This window comes from Centroberyx affinis, unplaced genomic scaffold (genome assembly GCF_046629955.1).
Source record: "Centroberyx affinis isolate AG114_WGS23_722 - 3 ecotype Tasmania unplaced genomic scaffold, CSIRO-AGI_Caff_v1 ptg001387l_1, whole genome shotgun sequence".
Classification (NCBI taxonomy): Eukaryota; Metazoa; Chordata; class Actinopteri; order Beryciformes; family Berycidae; genus Centroberyx; species Centroberyx affinis.
Window position 1 is genome coordinate 147708 of NW_027279870.1, and position 17776 is coordinate 165483.

General features: G+C 40.3%; 2 protein-coding genes across 2 annotated transcripts; both read left to right on the forward strand.

Annotated features, from left to right (window-relative positions):
• The first annotated feature begins 3736 nt into the window (after positions 1–3736).
• LOC139649668 (FAST kinase domain-containing protein 5, mitochondrial) lies at positions 3737–8933 on the forward strand. Its single transcript, XM_071526144.1, has 2 exons — positions 3737–3766; positions 5070–8933. The coding sequence occupies exon 2, from the start codon at positions 5082–5084 to the stop codon at positions 7533–7535; it is 2454 nt and encodes an 817-aa protein (XP_071382245.1). The 5' UTR covers positions 3737–3766; positions 5070–5081; the 3' UTR covers positions 7536–8933.
• Positions 8934–10451: 1518 nt separating this feature from the next.
• Positions 10452–17478, forward strand: LOC139649676 (low affinity immunoglobulin gamma Fc region receptor III-A-like). The gene is made up of 9 exons (XM_071526151.1): positions 10452–10467; positions 11632–11889; positions 12387–12629; positions 13179–13289; positions 14355–14438; positions 15247–15321; positions 16353–16388; positions 16695–16785; positions 17451–17478. Exons 1-9 carry the CDS (start codon positions 10452–10454, stop codon positions 17476–17478), a joined length of 942 nt encoding a protein of 313 aa, XP_071382252.1.
• The last annotated feature ends 298 nt before the right edge of the window (positions 17479–17776 follow it).

Genomic DNA, 17776 nt, shown 5'->3' on the forward strand with positions numbered 1-17776 from the left:
GCATCCATTTATTTGCATGTAAAATGTCAAACTGTCAAACTACATCCACCATGTTGAATAATGTAACAGGACATAAACTGTTCAACAGCTCCCCCTGCTGGTCGTTCCTTTATTTTAATACCCATGTTCAAGTTCATAGACAAATACATTTTATTTTAATTTGCTTGTAGTGTGAATACAAATGTGCCCTGGTGAGCAGTTTCAAAGCTTGAATAATAGTAATAATAATAACAAAGTAATTTCCTCTATATGTATGCCCTTCATTGTGTGTTTGAGAACTAGTTTCACTTTCATCTGATTTCATCATAAAACAGTTAGTTGTGACTTTAAATTGTGTGTTGAAGCTGCCATGTTTGTTGAATATATTACACTGAATATAACCCACGGTTTATAATTTACAGTGCAAGTCCAGACGCTTCAATAAATTACGGACATATAAACCCATAAGGACCGAGAGTTTGGTGTGACAGAAAACAAAGGACTTTGTACTCAACCGCTCAAAATAAACTCAAATGAAGAATGAATAAATTCAAATAAGTGCTGTTGCAAGTTTTACATGATGAAATTATTATTACATTTCATACATATTTAGTATACAATTTTGAGTGCAATAAATGACTCATATAGGCGATATGAAAATGTATTTGTGTTTGAAAGGATCCTCCAGCTGTGACGGCAGACCTGCTTTTATTCTAAAAGAAAAAGCATCACTAGAATAAGCAATTTATGAATAAGAATTGAATTTAAAAAAGTCTCCATACCTGTTGCATGATAGAGTCACCTGTCCTCACCACAGAGTAAAGGAGGCAGCACGGCCAAAGTCCAAGTTCATCCTGGTCAGCTGATCGGTCATGTGTGTTTACTTTGTGTTTTCCTTGCTGCTGATGTGTATGTCTATTAGGCTTCAGTCTATATTACAGTAACGTAGTAGGGAGACCTACCTCTATGGTCCCCACCCACTAATTTACACACGCCAGGTGTTATAGGTTGCATCATTTGGCCTTCCCCTATAAATAGCCTGCATGTAGGCAATGGAGTAAGGCTGTTTGGTATATGGTTCATGATTGGAGATATGCAACCTATTAACTTCGATCAGTAAATCTTTACATATTCCCCTGTGTTTTATCAAACTGTTTTGTCCTTTAGGCGGGCTACTGGTGTAGGCTCCTGGGTCTGGGTACAAACAAGGTGTCAAATATTCCCATGCTGCCTGCATTGGGTAAGTGTAGCATTCACCTTAAAATGTACCTTAAATAACTCAATTTGTCATTGACTAATTCTTCTTGCCTTCTTTTAAGGATAGTTGACAGTAGTCAGTAGGACACGTTGTGGTTTACGTTGTGGTATAGGTTTAGTATAGGGAATCTGTATCTGTATGTAGACTAACTGTCCAGTGGTATAAAATGTAATTTCCCTCTGCATAGACCTGACCATTGTTGGAGTTGTACAGTGGTGGTGTGAGCTGACGGGTCCCTCCTTGGTAAATGGACTGCATTTATATAACGCTTTTATCCAAAGCGCTTTACAACATGTCTGCATTCACTCATACACTGACGGCACAACCATCGGGAACAATTTGGGGTTCAGTATCTTGCCCAAGGACACTTCGACATGCGGACTGGAGGAGCCGGGGATCAAACCACCGACCTTCTGATTAGTGGACGACCCGCTCGACCTCCTGAGCCACAGCCGCCCTGCTTCTTACTTACTTATCTCTTTTCTTCACTGCATGTGTGTGCCTTGCACCCGACGTTTCTAAGCACTTTTGAACGTGTGTACCGTGTGTGATGTACACGCCTGGTGTGGTGGTAAGTACTTCTAGTCTTGAGGCCCCCCCCCCCCCCCCTTGCAGTTTGGGCATTTTAAAGAGGTTTTCCTCTTTTATTCCAATATTTTAAGCAATTAATAATTACATTTTACTATTAACTGTATTTGAAATAAAACATTTACAACTGCCACCTTGAAATCTTGCCTACAATTCTGGTCACATTAACAAAGTGTTCATGTGTAGGTCTGCATCAACAGTGTTGGAATGTTTGCTTATATGTTGTGAAGTGCTTTTCAGTTAGGCTGCATTAGTGCAGTGTATTGCATATTGATGACGTCCATTGTCTGGCGTTTTTGTTTTATTTTGCTCTATTCTTGTTGTTGCGCTTTAAAGTTGCTATTCTACTGTAATGGTTTCATGCATAGGATTTTGTATAGACAGACAGACTCTGAAACCCAGACTAATGAAATTGTTTTAGTGTTAGCAGATTTTTAAGTAAAAGTAAGATTTAATTTATATAGCCTAGCACATTTCCTACACAGAAACTCATGTGCTTCACATAAAAGCAAAATTTGAAAGGAAACCAGGACAAATTGTACAAATGCTGTACATATTCACACATTTTCTTTTTTTTTTTTTTTAAAGGCAGACTGAACCACCACATCTATTCAATGGTATGGAGAAATTGTGGGATACATTAAGCCTTTTACAGAAACATTATTGAACAATCAAATGAAACAATTTTCATAATGAATGAAAAGATTTCATTGCAGGTTTTCCACTTTTTTTTTCTGTGGTCAGTGAGGAACCTCCATTATATCAGAGGTGAGAGGTGGACGACACTGACTGAGAGATGCATGATGCATTTAGTAAATGACCAAGATTGTCAAACAGACATATTGGTCTAACCCTAATTAACAATATTGTTAGTCTGAACGTCTGTTTGCTTCAGCCTGGACTAACACCGCTCTGCATAACTAAGGACACTACATTTTTATTTGTGAGCCTACTTAAAACAGCTGAACTTTGGATACATCACCGGTTCAATGATTACCATTATTAATTACATCTGTAGCCACTATATTTTATGAGAGGGAAAAAAACTGATTGCTTCTCTTTATTTATTTATTGAATCATGAGCAATAAAAACATTTCTGTCCTCTTGTCAGTCCAGGAAAAGGAAGTGTGAGACAGGTGACATGTCTGCTGATTTACTGCAGGGGGCAGAGTAGGACCTTTTTTTCATGCTCATAACATCTTTCAAACCCTTTCTAAGGTCAGTGTGTGTGTGTGCGTGTGTGTGTGTGTGTGTGTCCAATCTTGGCCAGGTGTCTACAGTGTTATCTGTTTATGTAAAAGTATCCTGCATAATATCACCAGTGAGATGACCAACCATCAGCTGGCACGTTCTTATGTTTGTCATGATTTAAATCTATATATTTAAAAAAAATCCTGATTTAACCACAGTAATAGTGTAAGTCAGATCCAAGATTCTCTATGTTGTTTTATTATTATCTGTACCTATTATTGACGGCCACGGCCAAAAGTTTGTTAGAGCTACACTAAAGGCACACATCAAGGGAGGATGCACAGACAAATAGTAGTTTCATTTTTGTATTGCGTTTCGCCGATGCAGTTTGTACCCGCCCGGCTGCTGTAGGTCACACGCTGCTCCCTCTAGGCTGTCAAGCTACCAGACTAATACAATACCGGAAATTCGGCAATGTTGCCTTGAAAATCAGGTGTCCACCGTGACACGCTATGCAGCATACCACAATTTAATCTCTTATATTTTACATCTCATATTTTAAGATTTTTTGCTGTTCTGTACACGCCAGTCTCCCCGTTTCTGCTTTTAAAGAGACTTGTGTAGGCTTTTATTTTGAAGGAAAAACGACTGAATGACTGTGGTTATGTACGTTGGCTTGATGTAGCTTCCGTTTTACACCGTCAGACTGTACTGGAAAACCGGTGCATGTGGATACTGGAGAGGTGAAGGTGAGTTTAACGTAACACACACCCAATATTAACGTAATATTGTTCCACTTTTTTATTGTTCCACTTTTTTGCCTAATTAGAGCCCATATATCCGTCTGACGGCAAACTCCAGGCTAAACTGTGGCAGTTCAACGCCACAGTCCGTCTTGCTAGTCGGTAGAAGTACATGCTTGTTAGAGGATAATTTAAGATTTAACGTTAATAAATGTAGAATTTTATCTTATTTTGAAAAGGAGGTGGTTGCAGTCGCGCTACTGCATGAATCCTCAAGGAAAAGCAGCTTGTTTGTCCTAACATTAAATGACGATAGGTTTTGTTTAAAATGTAATCTCTTACTTTACTGTAAAGCTGTCAGACCTCCAGACCCCCACACATGGAGGGCACACAGTCTCCCAACAGTTGAACCCAAAAACCGATTAAAATGCGTCCTTTCAGCACAATAACCGTTAAGTTAAACACAATAAACTGGTTATTCACAATTTGAATTTATCAGCTTTCTGTTGGCTAAGTCAATTTACAGTAGTACGGTCTTGCAAAAGTCATAGTTTGCGTTGACCTGAACAAAAATATTTGTTGTATTTAGGCTATCTTACGTGGCAGCCTATACTAAAGTTTAGATGTTGGCATGTATGTTGTAAAGATTATTTTGTGGCATTTTCACCTTTATTCAGTTCAAAGTAGACAGGAAGGATTGGGATAGAGAGAGAAGATGACATGCTACAAAGGTCCTGGGCCGGATTTGAACCCACAATCTCGTGACACCATGGCATTAATGTTAGTTAAAAAAAAATGTTGCTTTATTGACCTGTTAAATGAATGGCTGCAAGATGTCCCTGTCATTTGCATCTTGAATCTGAAGGCGATCCATTCAAAATCTTGGAGGAAATCTCGAAGGAGCTGGTCAAGGACGAGGTCTGAAACAATGGATTCTTACATGAGCGTTTACAAAACCCATACGTGCTTAAACAGACACTCGAAACGTAGATTTTCTTTTCAAAGTTGGATTTGTATGGACCACTCCATATCCAAGTCCACCATTCACGCTACTGTGCAAGCCCCATTATCCAACCCTGTGGTAGCATGCCAAGACCAGTGATCCACAGACAAAACAAACAATCTCAACAAACCCAGTAAATAACCTAGATACAACATTGTATAGTACAACATTATGGCCTTTGCAATTGCATGTTTGCTCTGGGTTAACACTCTGATTTTGACATTTGGGTGTGCTAGAAGAGTTACATGTATTTGACATGTAGAAATGACAGTGCTGTGTTTTAAAGCCATTCCTTTTTCCTTTCAGTCAGGCGAATGGATGGCTGCCTGTGTGCTCTACCGACGGGTGGCCAGGCTACGCCGTCTCCCGGGCTTGCGCGAAGGTTTTGCCCAGGCCCGGCACCTGCACGAGGGTCGAGGCAAACCAGACGCCGAGGCCGATGAGCTGGACGGGAAGGAAGCGGAGCGGCAACGCCGGGACGCGGCTCTCCGAGGAGGCTACAGGCTGCACTACAGCCCCCCCTCGTATCACCGCCCCACACGGGACTCCGCGGCCTCCCGGAGCCAGACGGACAATGACGAGGATGAGCCGTGTCTCTCCGCTCTCGCGCCTTCCTTCCGGCAACAGAGCAACTGCTACAGCGTCAGTTGCTCGCGGCGCCTTTCCAGCGCCAAAAACACGCTGCTCGACCTAGCTTTCCACAAAGGCTCTGAGCCCAAGACGCCATCACTGTCGGAGTACCGCAGAAAACCCGCACAGCCAAATGTTAAAGTCGACGCACGTGCCTTCCAAAAATGCCGTCCCGAATATGCGTCCATGACCCTTGACCTCGACCGGCGGCCTCTCCCAATCCAATGGGATCAGGCCTTGCTGCTGCTCCGCAAAGTGACCGTGCTGAAGGGCGACATGGAGCCGGCCGATGTGACTCGCTTCCTCGCGGAGCTCGGCCGCCTGCACCCGGACAAGACGGAGTCGGTGAGGAGCGACACGCGCTTCCTCATGCTCCTCCGATACTCGGTGGAAAACCTGCACCGCTTCACTCGGCTCCAGCTGCTGGAGGTGCTGCGGTCGCTCGTGTGGCTGGGCCTGCCCTCCACCCACAGTGTGCTCGGGCTGTATGAGGCCGAGCTGCGCCGCAGGGCCGGCCAGTTGACTTTACACCAGCTGCTGTTAGCTGCCGACTTGTGGCGCTGCCTCGGGAGGCAGGTCCCCCAGTTCCTACAGCACCTCTATGACTGTGTCGATACGTATCTAGGACAGATGGGGGTCCCCGAGCTAGTCCAGCTGTTGTATGTCATGGGGGAGGGTAGACGGAGCCCAAGAGACTTGGCCCATCCTGTGGAGCAACTACTGATGCGTCACTTGCACAAACTAGAGCCTGAGGAGGTTGGTGCTGTGTGCCTGGCACTCTTTAAATCCCAGACTTCTCTTTCTGAGGGCGCAGTGACCCGGATAGTGGATAAGGCGCACTCTGTAGTGGAGGAGATGAGCGACTTTGCCATGGTGAATGTGCTGAAACTACTGCGTTTCAGTTACCTGGATCACAGGGAGTGGCTGGAGGCCATGGCACGGGAAGTGCCACGACGGGCCCCAAAAATGGGTGTCCAGGGGCTGATGCACGTGGCGCTGACGTGTTCAGCACTACATTACCGGAATGACTCCATCCTTATGGCTGTGGCTGAGAGATTGCCCTCACTGGTGCCACACTGCAGGAGTAAAGACACATGCAAACTGCTGTGGGCCTTTGGCACACTGGGGGTCCTCCCCAGTCAGAGCCCAAGCTTCTATCCCAGCCTTATAGAGGCCCTGAGGCAGAGGAAAGCGGAGTTCCAGCGATACCCAGAGCATCTTCTTACTGGCCTTCTAGGCCTAGCCTTTGTCTCTCAGCTGCCAGAGGACTTAATCGCATTAGCCTTGAGTCGTGAGTTTGTCAGCCTTGCACTGAAATCCACACAGCTGGAGCTGAAGAAAGACTTGTTCACTTTAGATGGGACTGTGGCTCTGGAGCTGCCTCATTGGACCGGTCCACGGCTGGCTCGTGAACTGAGGGAAGAGGTGACTGAGATGCTGTGGAAATACGCCCAATCAGACGTGTGCCAGAAACCGGAGGTTCGGGAGGCAGAATGTGCACTGCAAGATCTGCTTGGAGGAGAGGAGTTTGTGCGGAAGCGGATGATTCTCCCCCACACACGTTCCATCGACCTGGAGGTTCATCTTGACTCCACCGGACAGCCCGTACCCGTGAACCTGGCATCCCACAAAGTCGCATCCTCTCCCGAGATGAGCTTTTCCACAGGGCCTTCTCATCAGGGCTGGGAGAGAACAAACAAAGGGGTAACTCTCAGTGAGGAGCTTTTAGCACAGCTAATAAACACCAAAAAAAACACAAACCATTTAACCCCATCTCCTGCATTTCAGCCGCCACCTCTTCACAGAATAGAGCCTGATGAAGGAGGGAGGCTGTTTGACATATGCCAGGACCTGACCAGTGGCATTCCAGGAGCTCTTGCCAAACCCAGCAGCCTAGAATGTGCCCCTCTGGACTTGTGCAAAGGCACAGTCAAACTAGCTATCCAGGTGTCCAACAGAAACCACTACTGCTACCAGTCAAAGCAGTTGCTGGGCCTTCATGCCATGAAGAGGAGGCAGCTTCAGTTGGCAGGCTACAGAGTGCTGGAGCTCAGCCATTGGGAGTGGTTTCCTTTACTGAGGAAAAGCCGTGCTGAGAAGCTAGCGCACCTGCACTGCAAGGTCTACAGCGGTCTGGAGTGACCTCTGACCTCGAAGCTCCGAAAGACATCACTTCAAACTGGCTCCCTTTTGCCCAGAGTGCATTGCAAACTATCATGGCACTTCTGCTTCTGAACAATCTTTAGTGTCTTATGACTATGTGAAAAGTACTGAGAAAAGTGGAGGAGATTATTTTGTCACTGCAAGTGTTGAAAACCGTACAGTGGCTATAAAGAAGTATTTTTCCCCATCCACCACTGACCTTTTAGTAGAGCTGTAAATTAGGCCTAATTGAAATAAAAAAATCTAAATCGCAATATGAACTTATGCAATTCCCAAATCACAGAGGCTGCAATTAATTGCTCAAGAGAGTTTGGTACAAACTGGATTTGTGAAAAATGAGTTTTAGAGCTGCAAGTAATCTTTGGTCCATGAATCAAAACCTTTCATCAGACTCAAACTCAGTAAATCTTGCACACTGACATTTTTTTTTTAATTCACTTTTAATTTTAAAATTCTAATAAAATAATGAGAAAATATAAGAAAAACTTGTGATGATATGAATCACAATTGATATGATATGATGATATGAATTCACAGAATTTTGGTCTAAAATCAACACAAAATATTATTTTCTGTTAAGTGGCGTGAAATTTCAAGACCTTTGTGAAAGTATAACATTTTTATAAAAGACAAAGTATTCATCCTCTACTCACTTGGGCTTTGTATTTCGACAAAACATTGCATAACACAGCCTACATTATTCATTCATTACATTTAGGCAAAATAAGACATTTAGAATGTATTTTCTTTTCAGAATTTCTCTATTTTTACCTTTCTTGCCATGAATTGTTTATAAAAGGTCCCCACAATACATTTTACAGGATCTTAGGGTATAAGGTCAGTTCTGTTTCAAAGTGCTGAAGTACAGTAGTTCTATTGAGTGTGTTTACAATAATAATACACCTTGTAACAGTACAGTTTGATCATAGCTCAAGTTAGGTAAGAATATGAAAGGTAGAAAATCTTTGGGTTGCAGACATCAGTAGAGCAGAGAGCAACTTGGAGCTCCACTGTGTGATAGTGAGCGGCTATCTATGCACTTTTGGTCATCTAAATGTACTATGTCAGTCAATAAAGAAATTCAATAAATAAATAAATAATACGGCTGCACGCTTCGATTCTGGGGTTCAAGTCCATATTGAAAAGTTTAAGATTTTCAGATGTATAGAAAGGGTAACAAAATTTTGACACAACCAGTTGGAGTGATTAAGACATCTGTTCAATGAGATTTGAATAGGTTATCCCTGCATACACAACAGTGAACCGGTAATAATTTAAGTTACCCTGCCCTCAACTGTCCTGAAAGCTACAGTGTTTCCTGTTGTTGACCCCCCAGAGCCCCCCAAACTGTGCCCTGATAGGCTGCCAGTCATTTAAATTTGCGTACTCTTGTTCAATAAATTCTGTATTGATTGTATGAATGAACCAACCTCTGCCTCATCCTCAACCTCATCCTTTCGACCCTTACTTAAATGATCAATGTTATTAATTTAGTGGTAACACTTTGCGTTACGGCTTGCTAGTTAATGTTTAATAACGTAGTTAATTGATCATTAGTTAACTGCTAACTGACATATTAGCTGCTCACTACCTCTTAGTCAATGTTAAGTAATATGCTGATGAGTAAGTGAATAAGCACTTCTGAATCAAGAGCGTCATCGTTAACTGACAAAGTTTATGTATTCATGACCTCTAGTAGCCACTGGTTATTATAATGCTAATGAATTATATAAAGTATGTATGCTCATATAAAGAAGTAACATGGGATCCTACCAGTAGTTAAATGTTAGTTTGGCTAATTACACAAATCATTTGTAGCTACATTTGTTCCTCTTACTATTATGTACTTATCTGATTGATAATGTAGGATGATTTTCCACTTTATTTTACATAGGGCAAGGGCCGGTGCAATTAGGACTTCGCCCAATGGTACGCACTCTATCGGTTGAACCACCCAGGCACTTGTCTTGTATATTTTTATTAATATTTGGACTATAGAGTTTCTTCTTTGCCATTCAAGTTTGCCGGGTAGCTACCTTGCTCTCTGAAAAACTTTGCTTCTTTAGCTCCGCTCACTGAGGTTTAACTCAAGCAATGAGAGTATTTCTTCCTCCAGAGCAGCTCTGCCTCTGAAAAATGTTTGTAAAACTAAAACTCTCTGCTGTTGCGTCAGCAGCAGAAATAATCTCCACAGGAAGGGGAGGTTCACACCTACATTAGATCTTAGCTGTTATTCAGTCTGATGCTCAGACAGTCAGCAGCAAGACAGCATGGAGGTTACAGCTCTCTGCCTCAGACTGTGTGAGTACTGAGTCTCTTTCTCTACATTTCTCTGTTACAAATCAGAAAACAATGAAAAAGCAGGCCGCTTGAAGTTGAAAGTAATCAAAGCCATGTGATCAATCAAAACAAGGCTTATTACTAGTAAGAAATACTGGTACTGATAGCAACAAGATAAAGTTTTACAGCTCCTAGATAAATCTCTTGGTTGATTACTGAGTTGACAATGTATTGTCAGGTGTCTGGCTGCATGTCTGTGTCCGATAAAGCAACTACTGCCTGGATTTATCTATTAGTAGTATTATCTACGTTTGCTTTTTAGGCCTCAGCACAATTAATTCCATCGGTTGTCATCTAACCCTAATGAAGCCTTTCTCCAAAACAAGTTGGTTTTTCTGTACCAATAAAGGCGTTTGTAGAACATCCGTCAGACTCCAAGAAAAGCTGAATTGAATTGAATTCCTGTCATTGACATTTCAGGCATTTAGTTGCTGCTCAAATTCCTGAATCACACATTACAAGCAGCCAATATTAATAAGTACAAGGGTCAGAGGTTATAGCATCCAGACAGCAGATGGAACAAATATCCCAGTGTCCTTATAGTGAGCATGTATCATGAGAGAAGTGCTAGGTAAAACAATGACAGTGGAAGAGTTTTTGTGTGTGAGTGTATTTTTTTTGCAAGAAGACACGCATTTATATATATGCAAGCATCTATGTGCAATATACTGCTCTCTTCCTTTGTCTCTCCAGTGATGCATGTATTGATCTTGCTGGTTGCACAAGTTCAGCGTGGTTACTATGCTCAGACAGGTGGTAAGTAGCAGTTAGTTAATCAACTGCCAAGGGATTCACAAATTATTTATATTTTTGTTTAACCAAATTGCATTACACATTACTTCTCTCCATTCCCAAACCAAAGCCAGGTTGATGTAAATCTTTTTAAACCTCTATTCCTGTTTCACAAGCGCTATATACCTGAATATCTGGTGTGTTTATCTCTATAACGTAAAAAAAGATTCCTTCATTCTTTCATATTTGCACTTAAAATTTTGCGTTTTGTAACGTTTGATTCCAAAGCACTACATATCCAGGTTGAGAGGGGACACCTGAGTGCGTCCTCGCTTTATGCTTTTCCAAATTAAAGTCTGTCTGTTTGTGAAAAATTTACTCATTGTAGTCAAAGAATAAAAGAATACTTAAAAAAGGAAGCCGAAGTCAAGGCACTCTTGTGTGGAAAGTTTAAAAATCCTTTATTTTTCTACGGCTAATATACATGTTTCGGCATAGGTACCTTCATCAGTGGTTTCATAAAAGAAGAGTGCCTTGTCTTCCTTTTTTTAAAACTTTATATATGCGTTTGGAACGCTGCTTTAATTTGTTGTAGAGAGATGCTAATAGGAATTTGTCAAATCAGGTGCAAATTTTAATTTGTAATGCGCCATGCATTAGCCAGTAAAATAAAGACCTAGTAAATTTGTCTTAGAGAATTTTGCCTTGGATTTGCTCTTGTTCATTGCTCTTCATTATACTGTATATCCATATTTGAAGCAAAAACCCTGAAATTCATCATTCAGTATCTGTAAAATCTAGAGGATCCATCCTGTAAAAGTCTGTTTTGTCATCCAATGACTTAAGTAGGCCTAAACTCCATCCAGGTATCACTACACTAATTTGTTTTGATTTTGTGCTATCAATTATTTAGTAGGCATCATTTTTTTTTCAAATGGTAGATATTTGATTGTGTAGCAGATCTCTTAATTTGTTTCTTTTTCTCTCTCTTTCTCTTTCTCAGATCTTCGTATTGTTCCTGACAGACTGCAGCTCTTTGAATATGAGTCTGTCTCTTTTAAGTGTGAGGGGTCTGATGGCTCGACTGGATGGAGAGTTATGAGGAAGATCAAGGGAATAATTAGTACATGTCCCGATAGCTTGGAGGCATCAAAAGGGTCGTCCTGCACAATTAAAACTGCCTTTGCAGTAGACAGTGGAGAATACTGGTGTAAAGCTGGAAAGGGAGAGAGAAGCAACACTGTCAACATCGCGGTCACTGGTATGTTTATTGTAACTGAAGAGTTCCAACTCCAAAAACACTATCTATCGATTTTGAAAGAAAAACAAAAAACAAAAAAACAAAAAACATTAGTCCATCATTCAGTATCTCTAAAATATAAACAATTCAGTCTGTAGAGGTGTGATCAAGTACTTAAATTACCTATTATCTTTAAAAAAAAATACCAGGATCTGTTTTAACCTTTTCTAGCAGAGGAATGAAAGGAAAGGAAAAATAAAATAAATGTCTTGCCTTATATAACGTGTATGTTTTCAGGTCTTGTTTAAAAGGGTTAAAGTGAAAACCTTTGAAAAAGCGACTTTAGAGTAAAAGGAAAAATCTGGCATATTGGTCTCTAAAGTGAATTCACATATTCATATTCTTGTATATATATTTTCCCTCTGCCATGACTGACTATTTTCTATTATGAGACAGCAGCATTGTCTATAAAACTCATGTTTAATGTAAAATAATTGTTTACATGTACACATGTCCAGCTGGGTCTGTGATCCTGGAGAGTCCTGTCCTTCCTGTGATGGAGGGCGATGCTGTGACTCTGAACTGTACAACCAAGACTCCCTCCAACCTCCCAGCTGCTTTCTATAAAGATGGCTTCCTCATCAGGACCGGCTCTACAGGAGAGATGACCATCCACAGTGTTTCCAAGTCTGATGAAGGACTCTACAAGTGCAGCATCTCTGGTGCTGGAGAATCACCAGAGAGCTGGCTGGCTGTGAGAGGTGAGACAACAATGTTTCCAAACAAAATTAAGATGATACTTGGCCTTTTGCATGGCCATGTTTTTTTTTTTTGTGTGTGTGCTGTTGAAGAATCTGTGTCCTGTGTGTCGTTTTTTCTTTTTTCTTTTTTTGTCAAATGTCAACTTTGATTGTATTCTGTTCACTGTTCCAGCTGGGTAAATGATGTGAGAATAGCTGCAACAAATACATTTTTGGGCTAAAATGTATTCTGTAATCTATAATAATTTTTTTCCAGATCAATACAATTTTTTACATTCAGAGCCTTCAAATTAATCATGTTCTTAAATACACAAAAAGTCCTTCTTAGCACATAAAATTATCTAGCATTGAATCTTAAAATGTTATTTCTCTCTGTCTTAAATCTGCACATTACATTATCTTGATACTGGTGGAATGAGCTGCCTTATTTCAAGATATGGCCTGGAAACAAAATGAAACAATTTTAACTGCAATTTAAGACACACCTGCAGGAAATGGTTTATGCCCCCAAAACATCCCATCATTGAAAAGCCAATTTCATCTTTCCAGCACTTCAAGAAACTCCTCCTTCCCCCCGTCACTCCCCATGGACTGTTGTCACCGTTATATTGTTGGCGCTGCTGTTGGTGGTGGGACTACTTCACTATGTGAAACACAAAGGTACAGAAAAAAGAACTACCTACTAATATATACAAGCAGCCGGTAAACCAGCCTGACATGATCAAAGTACAGGCATGGATGAAATGTATTAAATAAAAAGTAATAAAAATAAATAAATGAATTAATTAAAAATCAGCAGGTATTTGGCATCATCTGTCAAAGGCAAAATACCTAATTTGACTTCACTGATTGGGGCATGGCCAGAAGAGCAACATGCTTTAAAGTTTCAGCCCATAGAGGGCAGAGCAGCAGAAATGTTCTAGCCCATGTGATTTTGTACTGATTTACTCTTTAATGTAGAGCACTATGAAGTTCATTAAAGAGTAACTAAACCCCAAACCCAAATATGCATAAAGCCCAACATCTTGTGGTAAAAAATGCTACTGAAATGGCCATCTGCTATTGGCTGATCTTTGGTGATGCCACCTTCTATGGAGTACAATAGGTGGTGACATCACCTGGCACCAAATATAAGCCAATAGCAGATGTCAGATGTTAGATGTCACGCACACAGATTTTGGTTTGGGGTTTAGTTACTCTTTAAAGTGGTTAGCACTTTCAATCAGGCTGCAGTATCACAACACTTCTTCCTTCAGTTATTTTCTCCTCTAGAAAACTCACAAGGTAAAGCATCTGCCTCTCATGCTGAAAATTGAGGGGTTCAAATGATCCAGGCTTGTCTTTTTCAAAGTCGTACACTGCCAAGAACAAGAGGCATATTTTCCAAAAGAAAGTTTAGCAACTGTGAACAACTTGAACAATTTGCGATGAACAATATGGCTGCAATTAAATGATAAACTTGACAAAAGTCTAACACAAAATTAGCCCTTTTTTGTATTATTATTTTACAAAGGTTTTTTGAAATACAGTGGTCTAGTTCATCCACACAATACAACATATGTTGTCACAAGACACAGGAAAGAGGGCGATAGGGAAACACAGAACAGCTTACACCAAGAACACGCTATATTTGCTGCACTGTTTTTTAAAATACCTGCCCTTAAATTCCTCTTCTCTTCCTATATTCTCTATTGATGCCACTCTTTTTCCTTTTCTGTATTCCAGTGGTGGTTTGCGTTTCCTCAGAGACTCCAACGGCAGGATCGGACTCAGGCGTGGAGGATCGAACAAGCAAGGAACACCAACCAAGTATCAGTATATTGTTATTAGACAATTTATCTTACCTTGCCTATAGGCTCCTACCTAGCAACCCTGCAAAAAATACCCACCTTAACAAGCCCTTCAGTCGAGTATTGAGTCATAAAATCTTGTTTTTCTTAAAGGATAACAGCACAGCCTATTATAAAAAGGCCAGCCTAGATAGGTGCTGTTTAAAAGATAAGTTTGGTCCTATATATAATTTGTCTCTTCTATCCCTGTAGTACTTGGACCCACAGACAATATTGGCTCCTGAGTCAGCTGTCAGTTGAAACGGCAAGCTCCATTGCCTCTTGCTGCTAACAATGAGTCCAAATGACGTCAAAGCCTGTCTAGGCTCTGTAGCAACGAGGAAGACTTTATAGTAGTTTGCCTCATACAGTACAAGAGGTTAAATAGTTTGATAGAGTAACTGTGTGTTATGTCTTGACGTACACATGTAAACTTAAATAAAACAAAAAGTTGGACATGAGTTGTAATGCCAGTATCTTGAAATATGGCAGATCACTCCACTAGTATCAAGATCATATTACTTGATTTAAGAAAATTCTTGAAATAAGTTGCATTGTAAGAAAATTATCATTCCCATTAGCAGATGTTTTCACTTTTGTAAAGAAAAATAAAATCTTAAGACTCTATGTTAGCTTAAATGGCTTGCTAAGATGTAAAGAAGGATTTTTTTTAAGTGAGCCTACCCGTCTGCCTACCTACCTGCTATACCTGTGTGTAAGAATTTGTTTCCAGATTATATTTTCCTACCAAGTTTGTTGACATTTTTTGTTTTGTTTTTATGTTTTAGTCTCTGGAGGGGTCAGTGCAGCTAATTCACCCACGGCAACGTATGCTGTCGTCACAAAACACAGGAAGAAGAGAGGTACTTTACTTTATGACGTTATTTTTACTTTACCTTTACTTGGCATTTGTTCACTTTGTGTGAAGCATAAGGCCACAGCAAGTCTGTGGCAACGTGTGTTAGTTATTGGAGAATTTTAGAAGCATGTGTGGTCTTCATTTGCTGCAACTATAGCATCTTTAATCAGGTACAACAGCTCGAAAAGGAAAAACTAAATCACTTATCAAAGTTCACCACCCTGCACATTTACGCTTGCAGCAGCGGTTGTGAGTAGACATCACTGAACTGACGTGTGAAGTATTTTTAAAAGGTCTGTTTAGAAGGCGGACTGAGTTTTGTTTCAGCTACTTCAGACGCTGGTGATAATTTGAGCTTCTCTAACACAAACCACACGAGAAAACCACAGACAGAAAAAGGTAGAAGGCCCCCTGTCTAGACTCTGTAGCAACGAGGAAGACTATTTGCCTCACACAATACAATAGGTAATATAGTTTGATAGAGTAACTTAGAGGCGCTATGTCTGCAGGTATCCATATGAATTTAAACAAAACAAAAAGGTGGAAATGAGTTACGCCTAAATATGATGTGTAATATCTGTGTCACTCCACTTCTCTCTCACACTCACTCCCCTTCTGTCTATTGGTCTCTCACTCAGCTAGAGTATTAAGTATCTACTCGGCAAACTTTTTGACATTGAATATACAGTATGTTGATATGACAGTCTGCACCAACACTAAAAATTGCACCAAAAAGGTGAGACAAATCTAAATCTGAAACTGCTACCTGCATCGTTTGGTGAAATGGGCCCTAAAGATCTTTGATATCAGTTCAGAACAGTTTCCAAAGTTTTAACATTCATTTTTATTGTGGCATAATGTAATATTAAAGTTTTACACTGCTTTGGGTAGTTGTTGAATTTTGCCATCTCCTGCACAATGCTGTTTGTCAAATGAATACTGGGGTAACTTAGGTTATCTATCTATCTATCTATCTATCTATCTATCGATCTATCTGCCACTCACTGACTCACACTATCCCTCTCTCTCTGTCAGATGAGGACGGTCCTGTTTACCACATGTTGAGCCTGGGTGAGACTCCACAAGCTTTTCAACATGATTACTATGTTATTCCAATGCATTAGGACCTTTATTACAGTATTTATTCCCATGTCAATTAGATGTTACCAAGGTAACAGCTGTCCTCCCGGTATCTAGCTTGAACATGTTGCCGCAATAACAAAGGTGTGACAAATCTGGACACGTCTGGACACCAAACATTTTTTGATCCACCTTAAACAAATTATTATCATATTAAGTCTTAATGTCTTATTCTTCTTATGGCAAATGAACACTTCTTCCAACAGGCTGAGATAATTCTACTTGTTTCCAAAGCAGAACCAGGAGTGTCCAGCTCCTCCGCGAGGCCGATTCCCTCAGCAAGAATCGACACGCTTTTAACAGACCAGGATCTCTATTCTACTATCCAGTAGGTGAGACTGAGCTTTCCAACGCCTCTTTTCTCTAAATTTGACTAAATACTCTTTTATAGGATCTCTGTCTTGTTTGACTGTGTGAATATAGGTCATGGGGAGGACTCAAATGTACCCAGAGCACCACTTATAACAGCATTTCTTAAAATATAAACTGCAGGCCTGATTCTTGTGCCTGTCCAAATTAGAAGGCCAATTTCAAGGGGTGTCTTTAAAAAGGCTATATATGAGTTTGGGGATTGCTACCTGAAATTCATTAGTCAGTATTTCAAGAACATAGATGATTTTATCCTCAAAAAATAACTAATGAGCAAAAGGCATAAGATAACTCTAACATTTACCCATTTTGGGCTTTGCTTTCTTGCTGTCAATCATCATTTGAAGTGTCAAGTTTTTCATATGGCGGATATCATAGTTTGAAATGAAAATATATCTTAAAGAAAGGCAGATCATCCCATTTGTTCCAAGATAAGATGTAACTTGATTCAAGACAATTCTCACAGCGTTGATTATTGATTATTTTCTTTGTCAATTTGTCATGATAAAAATAAGATATTTCGAGGCCAAGCAGAAGTTTAGATGGATACTTTTGCAGTGCATGGTAATTTTTTTTTCACCATCTTGACATGTATATCCTTTGTATATCCTGTGTGTGTTACAGGTCACTGAAGGAAGAGACACCTGACTGAAGGAGGGAGGACTTGGTTTTGCTGTACAAATTGATTAGCTTGTTTGTGTTCTTGTACTTGAGTATTTCTATAATGTTACTTTTTTTTGAGTAGGTTATGTTTTGACTTAAGTATTAAGTCACTACAATTCAAATTGCATCAGAAACTGGTCATACATTACCTATAAAACCTGCATAAGCATGTGGGGGAAATGAAATTAACTACCTGCAATATTTTAATGCTCAAACATCCTTCCAGCTACAGTATTATTGGTTTGCTTGGTTGTTCAATTGTTTAATATTTAACAATCTTATTTTTT

Bases quoted from the DNA above. Each gene is read 5' to 3' on its own strand.
- LOC139649676 (XM_071526151.1), top strand. The intron at 13,290-14,354 runs GTACAGAAAAAA...TCTGTATTCCAG, and splicing joins TCACTATGTGAAACACAAAG to TGGTGGTTTGCGTTTCCTCA. The intron at 14,439-15,246 runs GTATCAGTATAT...TTTATGTTTTAG, and splicing joins AAGCAAGGAACACCAACCAA to TCTCTGGAGGGGTCAGTGCA.
- LOC139649668 (XM_071526144.1), top strand. From the start codon at position 5,082: ATGGCTGCCTGTGTGCTCTACCGACGGGTGGCCAGGCTACGCCGTCTC.